Consider the following 16,666-nt stretch of genomic DNA (forward strand, 5'->3'; position numbering starts at 1 on the left):
ATATAGTGGAGGGTCAGGCTTGGGGACATACAATGAATGGAGGCATGGATGGACATTAAGAGAAGGGGGGCAGGCTGGGGGACAGAGTGAATGGGTGCAGTGTGGGAAACATACAGTGAATGGGGGACATACAGTGAAGGAGGGGCAGGCTGGGGGACATACAGTGAATGGGGGCAGGCTGGGGGAAATACAGTGAAGGGGCAGGCTGGGGGACATAGAGTGAATGGGGGCAGAGTGGGGGACCATTCTGATGTGATTAATGATTCAAAGAATGTCAGGCTGAATGGTCGGCCCCCACACATTTACACTTCTCCAAATCTGGCCCTCGTCACAAAAAGTTTGGACACCCCTGATCTAGAAGGAAAAATTTCTTCACAGTCAGAGCAGTCAAACTTTGGAACTCTTCCTGGAGAAGTGGTGTCGGCAGACATTATAAATACGTTAAAAATAAGGCTGCATAAACATTTATTGGTTAAAAACATCCATGGGTACAAATAAGTAACACAATCTGTCTTTAAAATATCAAAACATACTATACAACAAGGGATAAGCTACTATAAACATAGGTTGAACTAGATGTACGCAAGTCTTTATTCAGCCTCACCTACTATGTAACTATGGGCCTTATTCTAGCTCACTCTTTCTGACAAAATCCTTTTTAGATGGACAAAACCATGTGCACTGCAGGGGGGCAGATGTAAAATGTGAAGAGAGAATTAGATTTGGGTGAGTTATTTTGTTTCTGTGCACGGTAAATACTGGCTGCTTTATTTTTACACTGCAATATAGATCTCACTTTAAAGTAAAACCCCACCCAAATCTAATTCTCTCTGCCCATTTTACATCTGCCCCCCTGTAATGCACATGGTTTTGTCCATCTAAGAAGGATTTTGTCAGTGAACTAGAAATGGCCCATAGTGCTGATTGACAAATGGTTTCTATGGCAGCATCCAACATTTGGATTAAAGCAAATCATTGAAGAACTCTTCTTGTAAACTGACAAATTAGTGCATCACCATTACTACAGTACAATGGAAAGTGTCCACATTCATATTTTGTCGCATGTCATTATGGGAATTGTAGCACCATGTCCACTTTTAATAGGAAATTGATGCACAATGCCTAGCTTCACTCACAAAATTTGTCACTGTCTGCTTAGAGGACATGTACAGTAACAGGTCATTGGGAAGTTGCTGCAAATAATAATAATAATAATAATAATAATAATAATAATAATAATAATAATAATAATAATAATAATAATCCAAATAGCTATTTACATAACACTTTTTTTCTAATACCCCTTTCACACCGCACTTGTTAAACATTTTTTTTTCCATTTTAAAACATTTAAGGCTGCAGTGGGAAAGCACCAGAGTTCATTTACCGGTTAAAGATAATCGGTATTTCAAAACGTTTAAAAAGCAGAGTCCTACATGGTTCAGAGCCAATTTTTATGCAGTGAGAACTACCATTTGACCTCAATATGTACGGCTTTGAATGTCAGTAAGTCAAACATGAAAATGATTTGCCAACTTACCGTTAACCAGTGGAGGGAGTAAATAATGAGTGTTTTGTGGCTGGAACAGGGCTAGTTGGTTAATAGTCTAGCTGCTGTATTTTATACCATCTTTAAGCAGTTCGATTATTTAGCTTGGAGGCGAAGGTAGAGGGTATTACAGTAGTCTAGGCATGATACATATGCAAGTTTGGCTTTAGGCAGATCTTCTTGTCATGTCCTATGATTTATCATTAGAACCTATCATTATTCAGTCGTAGCAGATTGACACTCAGCCACATATGGAGCTCAGCTACACAGCTTTTTAGAGTTGCTTTTGGGTTCTTAGTACATGGAGCAAGGGGCAGGTATAGTTATGTGTCATCTGCATAACAGTGGTAGATCAGACCATGACATCTGATTATTTTGCCCTATCGTAGCATGTACACTACAAAATGCATGCTTAAACACTCTGTGGCCTGCCGTAAAGAAATAATTTGAACCAGCTAAGAACTACAGACTGCAACATATCCATAGTGCTGGCGAGTGCTGGCGGAGGTTGGCAGGGGGCGTGGCTGACAAACGGGAATGTGCGAGTGGCTCAATTGCAAGATTAAAAAGAAGAAACTGAACCAAACTTGTATGTAGACACTGAAGAGTTAAAGAATAACCAGACAGACTAGACCAGACTAACTAAAAGATAATTGAAGAACAACAGAACCAGAAAATTACCAAATAGGTTGGACTGGTCTTGCTGAAGTATATCGTACCCGAAGAATGACCAGACAGACTGGACCATAGTTGCTGAAAGGCGATGAAGAATATCAGAATTAGAAAATGACAAACTAACTGGACCGGAATTGCTGGAAGATGATGAAAAATATCAGAACTGAAAACTGACCAGACAGACTGGATTGGAGTTGCTGGAAGATGATGAAGAATATCAGAATTGAAGAATGACTAGACAGACTGGGTCGGAGTTGTTGGAAAAGGAGATAGCTGGAGAAAACACTGGTGAGGAGCAATATGGAGCACCAAGAACTCACACACACAGTCACACTATGAATAGTAATGCACTAAAGACTGGTATCCAGCGCAAGGACTTCCAGTGTGCCCGCAGGTGCAATGTAACAGATAGTTTCCAATATTTTAGCTTTTCCTCTACCAGGTTTGTTTTACTCTATCGTGAGTACACTAACACTGATGTCAAACCCAAGGGACTTGACAGTGTGGTTTGTCGGTACATATATGCAAAGGAGAGATAATATTCATTGCTGCTGTCAGATCTCTGGATACCGGATCTTCACAGGTGCCCATTACCACAAAGATTTGCTTCAATAGCCCGTTTCATACCCTCCTTGGATCATACCTGGATAATTCTATGGGCAAAGTACCAGTTCGAGGGTTGTTACTGAGAACAAAGTTGTACTGAAATCCCCAAGGAGAAGAACTAGTTTAGCATCAATAACTGCTAATTCTTGTAGATATATCTTTCCATCTACTGGCGGGTGATAAAGGGAACTCTGGAACTCTGGGCAGCTAAAGTATGCACTCAAATGAATGGGTCATTTTCATTAGATGTACCCTAATTTTCAGTGCTTTTTAAAGCAGATGGCCACCCCACCTTCCCCGAAGTTCAGTCTTGGGTTGTGAATGACAGAGTAGATTGTTGGAACAGCCTTTAAGAAGAGTGCAGCATTTTCATCTAGCATAGTATCTGTAATACAGGTGAGATTTGAAGATCAAATAAGGTCAGCAATCTGGCATTATACCCATATGACCAGGCTGTCATCCTCTAGTCTCATCCAGCCACAGGTAGCCCATTTTTATTAAGACAGAACAGAGAGAAATCAACAAACAAGACACAATGTCAGCAAGGTATGAAAGAAGATCAACCAAAACAATCACAAAACTACATTTGTCCATTAAAATATTACAAGAAAACTCTATTATTTGACAGAGTAAAACTAAAAAAATATAAAAGTTTATATGTCAAAGTGCATTATACATACAGTAACCATGTGTTCATGTACAACATAAAACAGGGTAGAAAGAGGAGGGAATGAATCTGAAGGACAAGGTTATAGACAAGGAAAAATACATTTATAATCAACAACCAAAGATCTACAAAAGTACTGTCTAACAGTGCATAAGACACAGCAGGTACAGATGAGAAAGAATGCATCCAAACTGTTGTATAAAATAACAACAGAAAGAAAAAGAGGAGTGAGTAGACACATGTCACCAATAATTGATGGCATACATACTAATCAACAATTTACAAATATGTGATTGAATGAAAGCATCCAATTTAGAGATGACACCATGGGTGAGATTTAATGGGATGAGAGATTCAGAAAGTGAGAGATTTTGTGAGAAATCTCCAGTTTTTATAAAGTTGCAATCATTTACACAGCAAAATCAAACTGATTTTGCAGTGTAAATGATTGCCACTTTAAAAAACCTGGAGATTTCTTACCAAATCTCTCACTTTCTGAATCTCTCATCCCATTAAATCTCACCCCATGTATCTCATGGAAATGGTCTACATCTTTGTCAATATCCACTAGAAGAGATCTCGAGTTAAAGTTGGAGTAAGGTTAATGTAGAAAGACAGGGAGACAGGAATGGTCCAATTGATCAATGGGAGTTATTCAAATCTGATTGCTAGGCTGGTAGTTTGCAGAGTCCTGCGATTAGATAGCCAATGCGCCACCCTGTGCACAGCTTGAAAAAATATCACAAATTAGCAATTAACAGTACTTGTTTCCTAGAAGGGCGCCCATCGCGGGCATCGCATGTACATTGCATGCCATTATAACGGCATGCGATGCGACCGATGCGATGGCCGCGATTTTACATAGAAATGCATGGTAAAATGTAAATCGCGTCGGTCGCATCGCATGCGGCCAAAAAATCGCATGCGATGCGACCGACGCAATTACCGATTTTACATAGGGAACAATGTTAAATGGCCCAATTGACCCGATTTTACATAGGGAACAATGTTAAATGGCCCACAGACCCCAAATAGACACCCTGAAGTGTGAAATGCCCCCCCCCCCCCCAATTGTTAACGCCACCCCACGATCAACATCAACCCGAAGCGTGGCGAGCACAGCGAGCCCACGAGGGGCAGCGGTACACGTCCTCCGACCTTTTCATACCCCCACTATCCACGTCGGCGTGGAGTTGAGAATAGAAAGTGTGGCGAGCGCAGCGAGCCCCTGAGCCCGAAGCGTGGCGAGCGCAGCAAGCCCCGCGAGGGCATGGCCAGCAGTTCACACAGCACAGGCCATGCCCTCACAGCGACAAAATGGCGCCCAAAAATTTTTGCCGCGTGCCTCTGACACACAAATATATTCCTTTCTCCACTGCCAAAGTTGGGAGGTATGCATTAGGTGTGAGGGGCATTGCAATGTGTGGCATAATGTGTCAGGGGCATTACAGTGTGCAGCATAGTATCATAGGCATTGTAGTGAGCTGCATCATGTTTCAGAGAAATGGCGGTGTGTGGCATAATGTATCGCTCGCTCAGACACTGCCCGGCTGTTCCCGACCCGGCGTTCAGCCTGCGCTGTGTGTCTCGATCATAGGTCACGCTGTGCAGGCCGCAGCGCTGACCACCAGCGCCGGAACCTGCTTGCCGCCTGGCCTCCCACATCCTCCCACATCATATCCAACGCCGGAACCTGCTCGCCGCCGGGCCTCCCACATCCTACCCTATGCCGAAACCTGCTCGCCGCCGGGCCTCCCACGTCGCACATGTCTACCCGACTCCTGCCTCTGCACTGCGGCCGCCTGCCCCCCTCCGCAGCTCAGAAAAAGTAAGTCAGTGTGGGGGCACAGGGGGGCAATTTTCTTTTAGGGATACCAATCCCGGGATCCTGGGATTGAGCATTTTTCAATCCCAGTGATATTGGTGTACCGGCCCCATGATTTCTGTTGCCATCCCTTACATAGAAATTAAATTCTAGACCTAATTTGTCTCTGTCCCTGCGTCCCCACCATCTCTGTCCCCACCCTCTGGCCCTTCATCACCACCGTCTCTGTCCCTGCATCCCGCCATCCCACTCTATGCACCTTTGTCCCCACCATCTCTCTCCCTGCATCCCCACCATTCCTGTCACTGTCCCTGAATTTTGCCTCAATCTGTGTGGCATAATGTGAATTTTGGCACAATCCATGTGGAATAATTTGAATTTTGTGTCATTCCATGTGGCATAATGTGAATTTTACGACATTCCATGTGAATTTTGGCTCATTCTGTGTAGCATAATGTGTAAGGGGCAAGTATACGGAGTCTACTATTGTGTTGCATAAAGGGTATATGGTGTGGTACACACCCCTATATCCTTTTAATGGCCACACCTCTTTTCTGTAGCTCGCCACTCCAGGGGGGCCCCGTGACACTGTTGTACCGGGGCCCAGGATTTCTCTTGGCAGCCCTGACTGTACATAATTTATATACAGGTATATTGTATGAGATTGGAATAAAGGCTATGAAGCCGTTCTTGGAAGATGACAAATTTTCAGATTTGGATATTCCACTGTTTTTACAACTAATTAGTTTTGCCCTCACACACAACTACTTTAAGTAATGACACTAGTTTTTTACATGTGAAAAGGTGTGCAATGGGCAAGAATGCAGTGCCCAATTATGTAATTATTTTTATGTTTGCTCTTTTTTTCCTCTAAGCAAATATAACAGCATATATACAAACTCTACATTGATGATCTCTTAATATTCTGGAGTGGCAAGTAGAAACAACTATAAGAGGTACTGGAACAAATTAATCTGTGATACACCAAACAAATAACTCATAAATACAGCTATACAGCAATTAACCACATGCTCTTGACAAAGCTGTCGACTATATACTGTATATTATATAAAATTGTACAGATGGGCTATCACAACCAAACTTTTATAACCATCAAAGAAATAAAAACTATAAATGGACAGCGCTTTTGGAATTAACCAAAATATATGTTTATTAAAATATCTGGTCAACGTTTCAACATCGTGAGGCCGTTGTCAAGACACAGTATAACTGGTCAGCATGCAAGCAGAAGGGATACTGAGACTGCCATGTGCACTGATTAACTGCACCAATCAGTGCTTCGGTCCAATTAAGCATTCAAATACACATCAGGTGTGTCAGAGCAAATCACAAAACACATACTCACATAGATTCATGCATGTAAAGGAATAGAGAAACTAAATCTGAAGACCATAAAGAAATGTGGACTGATCATGCATAAAGAAATATGCACACAAATGGACAAACATAAATAACAACAAACTAACAGAGATTGCAACTCGGATATCAAGTCCGCCATATAATTACAGCGGCACCCGTTCTGGAAGTACAATGCATCTCAATATGCGTTCCACCTGTTTATTGCATCTTAAACAAAGGCCAGTCACTATAATCCTTCATGATGAAGGTATGACCGAAATTAGGAATACTTTGCTAACTGGTAAATACATCACACCACCAGTTGGTATTCTGCTAGCATTAACAGAATTAATACTAACCCAAAATTAGGGTGTGTTACCCAATATTACGATCAATGTAACGGGACCGCGAAGGGTTCCAGTATCACACCAGCTTATGCCGAGATCTATATGGCCGTACATGAGAAGCCATATAGTTATAACTCCTATGGTGAACATATTATAAAAATGTTTTGTTGTATTGATGATATTTTTATCTTATGGTCCGATACCAGACAGGACTTTATTGAGATGGTTAATGTGTTGAATGCACTGGACGAACCAGTTACATACACCTATAATGTTGACCCCCTAAAAATTGATTTTCTTGATGATACACTCAACAGAGATGGTACAGGCTTTGGATCAACCCTGTATATAGAAACTACTGATCGCAATATGCTCCTTTGAGTGAATAGCCAGTATCCCACCACAGTGAAGGAAAGCCTTCCAGTTTCCCAAATGTTATGGGTGCTCTGAATAAACTCCTCACCTGAGAAAACAATATTACAATTTTAAGAAATTAGGACACATTTCCTACAGAGAGGATATTCACCTAAAATCATTTCTAGATGCATTCAAAAAGCCTATGGATGTTTCCATGACAGTATGAGGCACACAAATTCAGCTGATGACCAAAGGATGATCTATGTAAGCACCTATGATCATACCTCCACAGCCTCAAAACATATCATGAATAAATACTGGCCCCTTGTAAAGGCAGATCCATTATTGAAGTTGGGCCATGCCCCACCACCAATGTGATCCTATTGGAGAGGACCAAATCTGAGGCAGATACTGATGAGCTCATGTACCACTTGTAGAACAATACATGTGGCACAACATTTCCCCATCCTCATACTGGTTCCAAAATCTAAATTAGACACAAATTAATGTGTACAATGGACTATGTCATATACTTTTTGACTTGCCCTTGTGGGCTATATTACGTTGGCCTAACAACCAGATGCTTCAGGGATAGGATGGCCAACCATAGGACATCAATTAGGTCAGCTTGATAGCCGTATCTTCTGATAAACCAGTGGCAAAACATTTTCTTAATCATGGACATCAAGTAGCATCTCTTCAATGCATGTTATGTGATGTAATGCTTGGCTAATTAAAGTGGATGTCATGTCTCTGTGACACATCTACAAAATAATATACATTATAACAAGTATAAGCCTTCAGAATGTTATTGGTTCTACTACAATTCCAAATTGAGGAACATTCACTTGTCATATTAGCAAGTCACCCTCACCTTGAAAAAGGGGCGTTTGTGCCCCGAAACGTCGGTACACATGCATTTGGAATAAATGCTGCTACTTTTCAACCACTTACCAGTCCTCTGAGTGCCGCAGTTGGTTTGAATGCTATATATATATATATATATATATATATATATATATATATATATATACACACACACATATATATATATATATACATATATATATATATATATATATATATATATATATATATATATATATGTGATATTTTTAGATGTTTCCTGTGCAGGAGAAAGACTGCCTGTTTTTGTAATGTACTGTAGGCATGAAATGTTAAACAGCTTTATTTTTACACTTAAGTTTTACACCACTCAACCACATCTAACTCTCTCTCTCTGCATTACGTCTGCCCCACCTGCAGTACAACGTGGTTTTGCGCAATTGCTTGTATTTTAGCTATAGTAATTTACAGCAGCTAATTAATTCCCTTGGGGCTATTCAATTACTCCCAATGACAGCACTTATCAGGGATTATGCGTTGCATGCCCTGGTAAGCAGCCCCCACATGGGATCTGGATACTTATCTTGTTGCCGGGTGAAATTGGGACACTTTTCTCCCCAATAAATGGTCTAATTGTATAGCTGGATAAAAACCATTGGGCAAAAATGGTGAGAAAAGCCTATTTTAAGTGAGACATCTTTTTACTTGACACAAATGGATAGTTATAGGATATTGATGTGTGTTAAATAAATGAAAAAAAAGGGTTTTCCATTCTTTTTTTATTGGACTACAGTGTCATCATCACTTCTTGAAATTCTCCCCAGAGTACAGCATGTCCCCAGCAGTCACATGCACTGGCAAAAGTAAATTAGTGAAGCATTTTTTATACATCCCACACAGCAGATGATGAGTCCCACTCAGTGGTGGCTCCTACCCCGATGTAGGAGGGGGCTTCCCCTGGCCGCGCTGCTGGGTCTCCACCATCCAGAGTCCCCACTACTGTCCAGGATATCAGCATCTGCATGATGAATTTGAAAGGAGCCACATGTGCAGTATCAGTGACAGTACTGCACATACCCAAAAGCCTGGCTTCTATGGCCTGCATTGGCTGAGGCCAAATGAAGGCGGTAATGCATGGAGTGGCTTCCTACAAGATGCCAACTCTCTGCTTATCGCAGATAATACTGGCAGTACAGCCTCCCATTTGGACTGGCAGTTAAGTCACTGCCAGTCACAGTGAAGCCAGTGCAGTCTCACAGACTGCATCTGACTTCACTAATGATGAGCATAGTGGTATATTTTCTAGATAAAACCTGCCACTGCTCCCACTTATTGTGCCTAATGCAGTATGGTTTGCTAATTAGAGAAAAATCAGTTACAGTACCTGCAATCAAAAAGTGTCTGCCCAGACAGAAAGAATAAATGTTTGCGCAAAATCTGAACCATCGAACAGTTTTTTCCATATGAGAAAGTCTAGGGCTTTCACTAATCAGCTAAAGAACCAGGCTGGAAGTGGTCATCACTGACATTAGAGACCCATCCAAAAATTCCTTGGGACACCTGCGTTTTCACAAACACACCCATAAAATGCCACGTGTCCACCCCTAAATGCTGGCTTCGTGTTGATCAAACTGTGACTACATGAATGCTATGTGTAGAGATATTTATTCAACATATGCTTATACCCACATGCATTTGTTCGATAATTGAACAGTTTGCAAATTTTCTAATTAGCGATCCATGCTAAATTAGGCCCATTGTCCGCAGTTTTCATTGCATTAGGATGATTGAACTCATTGTCTGCAATGAACAGGTTAATAAATAGACAACTTAACAATAAATCTATTGTTTAATGCATTTAAATGCAATTGAGTGAGTTGTTAGGTTTTTATATAATAAATAGCAAACATATGATGAGATATTAAGCACATAGACTTTACCAGTAATTGCAGTTGTTTTTCCTAATTGCTTTGTCTTCATAATAGGATCCATCTTTAAAACATCCTGTCAATACAATACAGAGAATTAATGTTAAAAAATGCAGGTTGTATTTACTGTACATTAAAATTTGTAAAAGTGTAAAAACTACTTCTAGGATGCAGTAGAGAAATAATCTAATTGGTTGCTAATATTACCTATTTTCATTTTTAGAAGCTTTAGTGAATTTTACCCCTATGACTTAATGGGTGCTGGATGACTGCCCGACAGTTGGGATTCCGACAGTCAGTACTCCTACATCAGAATCCCGATTGTTTAAATGCCCGACTGTCAGGATCCGGACTGACAGGGGCTATTCTCCATTGTTTAGAAACTGTGGCAAGCACAGCGAGCCGCCAAGGGACTTCTGTATGATTGCCCCCTTGTCAGACCACCAGCAGTCAGGATTCTAATGCCGGGATACTGACCGTCGGGATTCCGATTGTCCAACTGCCATACCACACCCTCTCTGGGAGGGCATCAAGGCAATGTATTGAACTTTGGGTATTCAAACAAATCTGTGAATTTGTGACAAAGCAACCCTAATAAATGTAATTACGGATATTTATTCCTTAGTAACAGATGTGTGTTCTCTTGTTGTGACTGCATACAGCAGCATGTCCCAGCACTGCCACTATACAAATGCACTGTGTACTCATCCCCTACAGCATTCTGTGGTCACCGGCACCCATAAAAGTGCATACACTCCCGCTACCTCCGCTGCCCTCCCCATGATCTTGTTGAATCATCTGTGTTGGCTCCCCATTCATCGCTCGCCGCTTTGGTTGCCCCCTCCTTTTGTATTGTAAGACTATCAACCGCTAGGTTTTGAACATTTCACTACAGTACTAATCAGCATGATTATTTACTGGAACTTAATCTGGAATGCCTACAATCTATCTGCATATCTACTTTATTTCGAAAGTGATAAAAACAACAAATGGAGAAATAAGCTGAGTGTCCAACTCCAAATAAAAACCTACAAACTGGTTTTGCTAAAATACATAAAAGAGATATAGAAAGAGACAATCAAGAACACCACATGTATATTTGAGCTACCGGCAGACTTCCCCAAGAAAACACACACATTTTATAGACCTGAATATGAGCCACTTCTCAGTAATTAGAAACACTGATTGATCAAGATACTCCTTACATTAATCAGGATTTGATCCAATCTACTGTACTTCCGCTCAAAAGCCTGGGGCAATTATCCATGCTACATGTGGTGTAGGTAAAGATCATTCATAAGACGGGTGAAGAAAAACAAGTGGTAAGATATCAAACAATTGGAAAGCCTAGTTTTCAAACATTCCTCTCATTCCATCACACCTGCTGAAATGTATGTAATAATTCCAGGCCCCCCTTATGTACCTACTAACAAATTTAAAGCCATGGCGGTATAACAGCGATCTCAAAGTCAAAGAAAAAAAATCCAAGTTCGAGCGAAAATCAAATAATGCCTCCATTCACTGTTTGAAAAGAATGATGGAGCAATAAGTCACAAAAAATTTGACAAATGCTCTAACCTATGCAACAGTGAGGATCAAGCTCTCATTAAACTTAGGAGCTAATTCAGACCCGTTCATTGAGGTCCGAATTCAGCACCTGGTTTGATGGTGGGGGGTTTGCACATGCATGTTTATTTGCATGCGCAAACCCTGGGAGTGAACGGCTTTGGAGAATTTCATACTCCAGAAGGGGCGGGCAGGGGTGGACAAGGCCTAGACCAGGGGAATGCCCAGCATTTTATAGACGTCCCCATGAAAATGCTGGGTGTTCCTCTGGGAACTCAGATGGGCTGATGCCAGATTGGGGCCTTTTTTCGGCAAACAACGACAGTAATAAAAGTCAGATCGGACCGACTTTATTAACGAAGAGGAAAGAAATCATTCAATGGTCGGCAACCATCAAATTAATTCTCTCCCCTTGGCCACATGCAAGGGAATGTGTTCTTGTATACAGGCTAGCAAACATGTCAGAAAATAGAGAAGGTCACAAAGTGATCAGAGAGGAGGAAGAACAACAAAGGCTTTTTGCGGCACACTTTGCTAATGATAATGAAAAATGTAAAACATAACTTTTATTGGATAATGTATGATAAAAATGGGTACGTCTGGATAAATTGATAATTTAATGAATTAGACAATGCTCAATGATCAACAAAAATTATTATCTTATGACGGTCACAGTGTTGTCGGCGAAATGATCAATATAGAAGCAAAACGCCACTCTTTAAATTTGAAAATTGTCACAATCGAGTAGATCACAAAGGTTACAATGCCTATTGTAATAATATACATTTATTTTGGTGGAGAATGAAGATCAAGGACGCTTGACACTTGACCCCTGCTGATTGAATATGCTATCGTTCCCGGTAATTAATATGTATTGAATATGAAGGTAGAGTGCTCCCTCCGTCAGACAGAGGTGTATCTGCTGTCCAAGTTTGTTTACAGCTACTGGTATTCCCAATTGGTCTCCATGATACAGTAGGTACTAACCAGACCATTCACTGCTTAGCTTCTGAGTGCGGGATGGAATTCAGTCGGAACAGTGATGTGTGGCCGTACTAAACCAAGGATGAGAGTACCACAGTGTCTCTGGTAGGGAGCCAAGGTGTGTTTCTGCTTTTTTGTCCAGCACGGTCAAAATCACCCTGTTGCTATCATGCATTGCAGGGAAATCCGGAAGTACTAGGACAAATGAGAGAGTCACAGTAAATAAGTAATTAGAGATAGATGGGTGGGTATCACCGACTCCTCTTCTGCTGTCTACCATCAAACTTAGGTGTCAAATGACAGGTGAGAGTGATAAGGGTCATAGATAAGTCCAGCCAGAAAGAGAGAATTGGCTCAAAAAATATTGAAATGTACCCTGGTTTCCACTTGAGAGCAGTATAGCTGGTGTCAGAACTAGGGATGTGCACCGGCCACTTTTCGGGTTTTGGGTTTTGGGTTCTGAGTACCTTGAGGTTTTGGGTTCTAATGGGTTTTGGCAAAACACCTCCTAAGGGTTTTGTGTTTGGATTTTTTGGGTTTTGGGTTCTGATTTTTTGTTAAAAAAGCATAAAAACTGCTAAAATCGCAGAATTTTGGTTTTTATTTTTTGCTCCTACGCTATATTAACCTTAATAACATTCATTTCCACTCATTTCCAGGCTATTCTGAACAGCTCACACCTCACAATATTGTTTTTAGGCCAAAAGGTTGCACCGAGGTAGCTGGATAACTATGATAAGCCACACAAGTGTGCGGCACAAACACTAGACTGATATGGCACACTTAGCATCCCCTCTAGGCTGATACTGCACACCTAGAATTACCCCTGGACTGATATGGCACAGGTAGCATCACCCCTGGACTGATACGGCACATTTAGCATCACCCCTGGACTGATATGGCACACTTAGCATCCCCCCTAGTCTGATACGGCACACCTAGCATCACCCCTGGACTGATATGGCACGCTTAGCATCACCCCTGGACTAATACAGCACACTTGGCAGCACCCCATGAATTATACAGCAGACTTGGCTCACCCCAGGAATTATTTGGCAGACTTGGCTCGCCCCTGGACTGATATGGCACACTTGGCAGCACCCCATGAATTATACGGCAGACTTGGCTTACCCCAGGAATTATACGGCACAGATGGTGGCACCCCTGACCTGATACAGCACACATGAAATTATACGGCACAGATGGCGGCACCCCTGGACTGATACAGCACACATGGCGGCAGGCATGGAATTATACGGCAGACAAATTCCTGCAGTAAAAATAAAAATTTGTATTCTTTTAATTATATGCAGGTGTAGGACGGCACTCAGAAACGAAAAAATGGAATGAGGGGTGCAGGGTCCTTACACATTGAATAGATAGCACTTACCCTAACCTCCAAGAAGGAAAGGAATGGACCAGCACTCACAGTTTGATGTAAAGAAGAATTGTATTTGCAGTTATAGCATAATGTACAAGCAGGCTGACCCAACAGCCGTTTCAACTGGATGCCTCTCCAGTTTTCATCAGGGGTGCATCACTGTAACACCAGACACGTTTAAATAGCATGAATATAGGGCGCCAAACCCGCCCAGCTCAATTCAAACGTGGAGCTGTCAATCAGCACCACGCTACCGAGCATACAGCGCCTGTCAGATGACGCTGCTGAGGGGGTGTGCTGTGCGCGTCATGGGGAATCCCTGTGACGTGTGTCAGTGAAACTGGACTGCCCGGATGTACATGTGTACACTATCAGACTAGCGCTGCAGGGTGTGTAAAAATCTCAGACACCGTGATATAATAAAGATACCATACCAGCACCATATATAGAAGGAGGGGTTGAAGAGGGAGTCCGCAATGTGTAGGTAGTGTAGACAAAGATAAGTGCCGTGAGCGGCGGTAAGGGGAAGACTCTATGTAGAACCACAACATGATGAAGCCCGCACGGAACAGTTAATGCACGGCGGCATTAATAACAAATAGCCAGTGGACAAGGACATATACAGAGCTGCACGGCGGCAGTCTGCGCGATACATACGCAATGGATATGAAGCACGGCGGCCGCATATCAATACTGCACACCTAGAATTACCCCTGGACTGATATGGCACAGGTAGCATCACCCCTGGACTGATTCGGCACATTTAGCATCACCCCTGGACTGATATGGCACACTTAGCATCCCCCCTAGTCTGATACGGCACACCTAGCATCACCCCTGGACTGATATGGCACGCTTAGCATCACCCCAGGACTAATACAGCACACTTGGCAGCACCCCATGAATTATACGGCAGACTTGGCTCACCCCAGGAATTATTTGGCAGACTTGGCTCGCCCCTGGACTGATATGGCACACTTGGCAGCACCCCATGAATTATACGGCAGACTTGGCTTACCCCAGGAATTATACGGCACAGATGGTGGCACCCCTGACCTGATACAGCACACATGAAATTATACGGCACAGATGGCGGCACCCCTGGACTGATACGGCACACATGGCGGCAGGCATGGAATTATACGGCAGACAAATTCCTGCAGTAAAAATAAAAATTTGTATTCTTTTAATTATAAAAAAGAGCAGCACACCTTACTTAGCAACACCCCATGAATTATACAGCACTCTTGGCTTACCCCTGGACTACAGCGCATTTAACAGCCCTTGCAGTAAAAAAAAAAAAAAAACACCTTATTTTTATTTTCATTAAAAAAAGGGCAGCTTCCCTGGTCTGATATGGGACACATGGGGCCCCTGGGGAGTGGAGGGGAGGGAGTTGACTTAAGCAGAATACACATTACTCCCTGGAAGATATTGTAATGCAATGCATGAGGCTGATTCAGCTCATCTGGGTCACCATGTGCAAAATGCGTAAAAGACAGTAGGAATGGAACCAAAAAGGTTTAATGGAAACAGGTTATTTTATGTACAGTCTAGTTTTATTAAATATCACTTTCCAAAATATTCAAATAAAATAAAAAATGTACACATGGGTTTTCAGCATGCAGAGCAGCGCAGCTATCCACTACACTACACCAATGTGTATGATGTGTAGCATCTGTAGAGTGCTGGTATAATCAGTGGCAACCATAGCTCTGATGGAGAAACCTGAGTCACAGGAGCAAAACCCGATTCACGGGAGCATCTTTGCTGGCAAAAGGTTGCACCGAGGTAGCTGGATAACTATGATAAGCCACACAAGTGTGCGGCACAAACACTAGACTGATATGGCACACTTAGCATCCCCTCTAGGCTGATACTGCACACCTAGAATTACCCCTGGACTGATATGGCACAGGTAGCATCACCCCTGGACTGATACGGCACATTTAGCATCACCCCTGGACTGATATGGCACACTTAGCATCCCCCCTAGTCTGATACGGCACACCTAGCATCACCCCTGGACTGATATGGCACGCTTAGCATCACCCCTGGACTAATACAGCACACTTGGCAGCACCCCATGAATTATACAGCAGACTTGGCTCACCCCAGGAATTATTTGGCAGACTTGGCTCGCCCCTGGACTGATATGGCACACTTGGCAGCACCCCATGAATTATACGGCAGACTTGGCTTACCCCAGGAATTATACGGCACAGATGGTGGCACCCCTGACCTGATACAGCACACATGAAATTATACGGCACAGATGGCGGCACCCCTGGACTGATACGGCACACATGGCGGCAGGCATGGAATTATACGGCAGACAAATTCCTGCAGTAAAAAAAAAATTTGTATTCTTTTAATTATATGCAGGTGTAGGACGGCACTCAGAAACGAAAAAATGGAATGAGGGGTGCAGGGTCCTTACACATTGAATAGATAGCACTTACCCTAACCTCCAAGAAGGAAAGGAATGGACCAGCACTCACAGTTTGATGTAAAGAAGAATTGTATTTGCAGTTATAGCATAATGTACAAGCAGGCTGACCCAACAGCCGTTTCAA

The 16,666-nt window shown here is 42.3% G+C and overlaps 1 protein-coding gene across 1 annotated transcript in view; it reads right to left on the bottom strand.

The window, feature by feature from the left end:
• Positions 1–16,666, bottom strand: part of TINAG (tubulointerstitial nephritis antigen) — a 166,632-nt gene that overhangs the window by 123,592 nt on the left and 26,374 nt on the right. Inside the window, exon 2 of the mRNA XM_083177324.1 lies at positions 10,172–10,235. Coding sequence (XP_083033450.1) covers positions 10,172–10,235 — 64 coding nt within the window. The remainder of the gene's footprint in view (positions 1–10,171; positions 10,236–16,666) is intronic.

The sequence above is a fragment of the Crinia signifera genome, chromosome 3 (genome assembly GCF_055691185.1).
Source record: "Crinia signifera chromosome 3, ASM5569118v1, whole genome shotgun sequence".
NCBI classification, from domain to species: domain Eukaryota; kingdom Metazoa; phylum Chordata; class Amphibia; order Anura; family Myobatrachidae; genus Crinia; species Crinia signifera.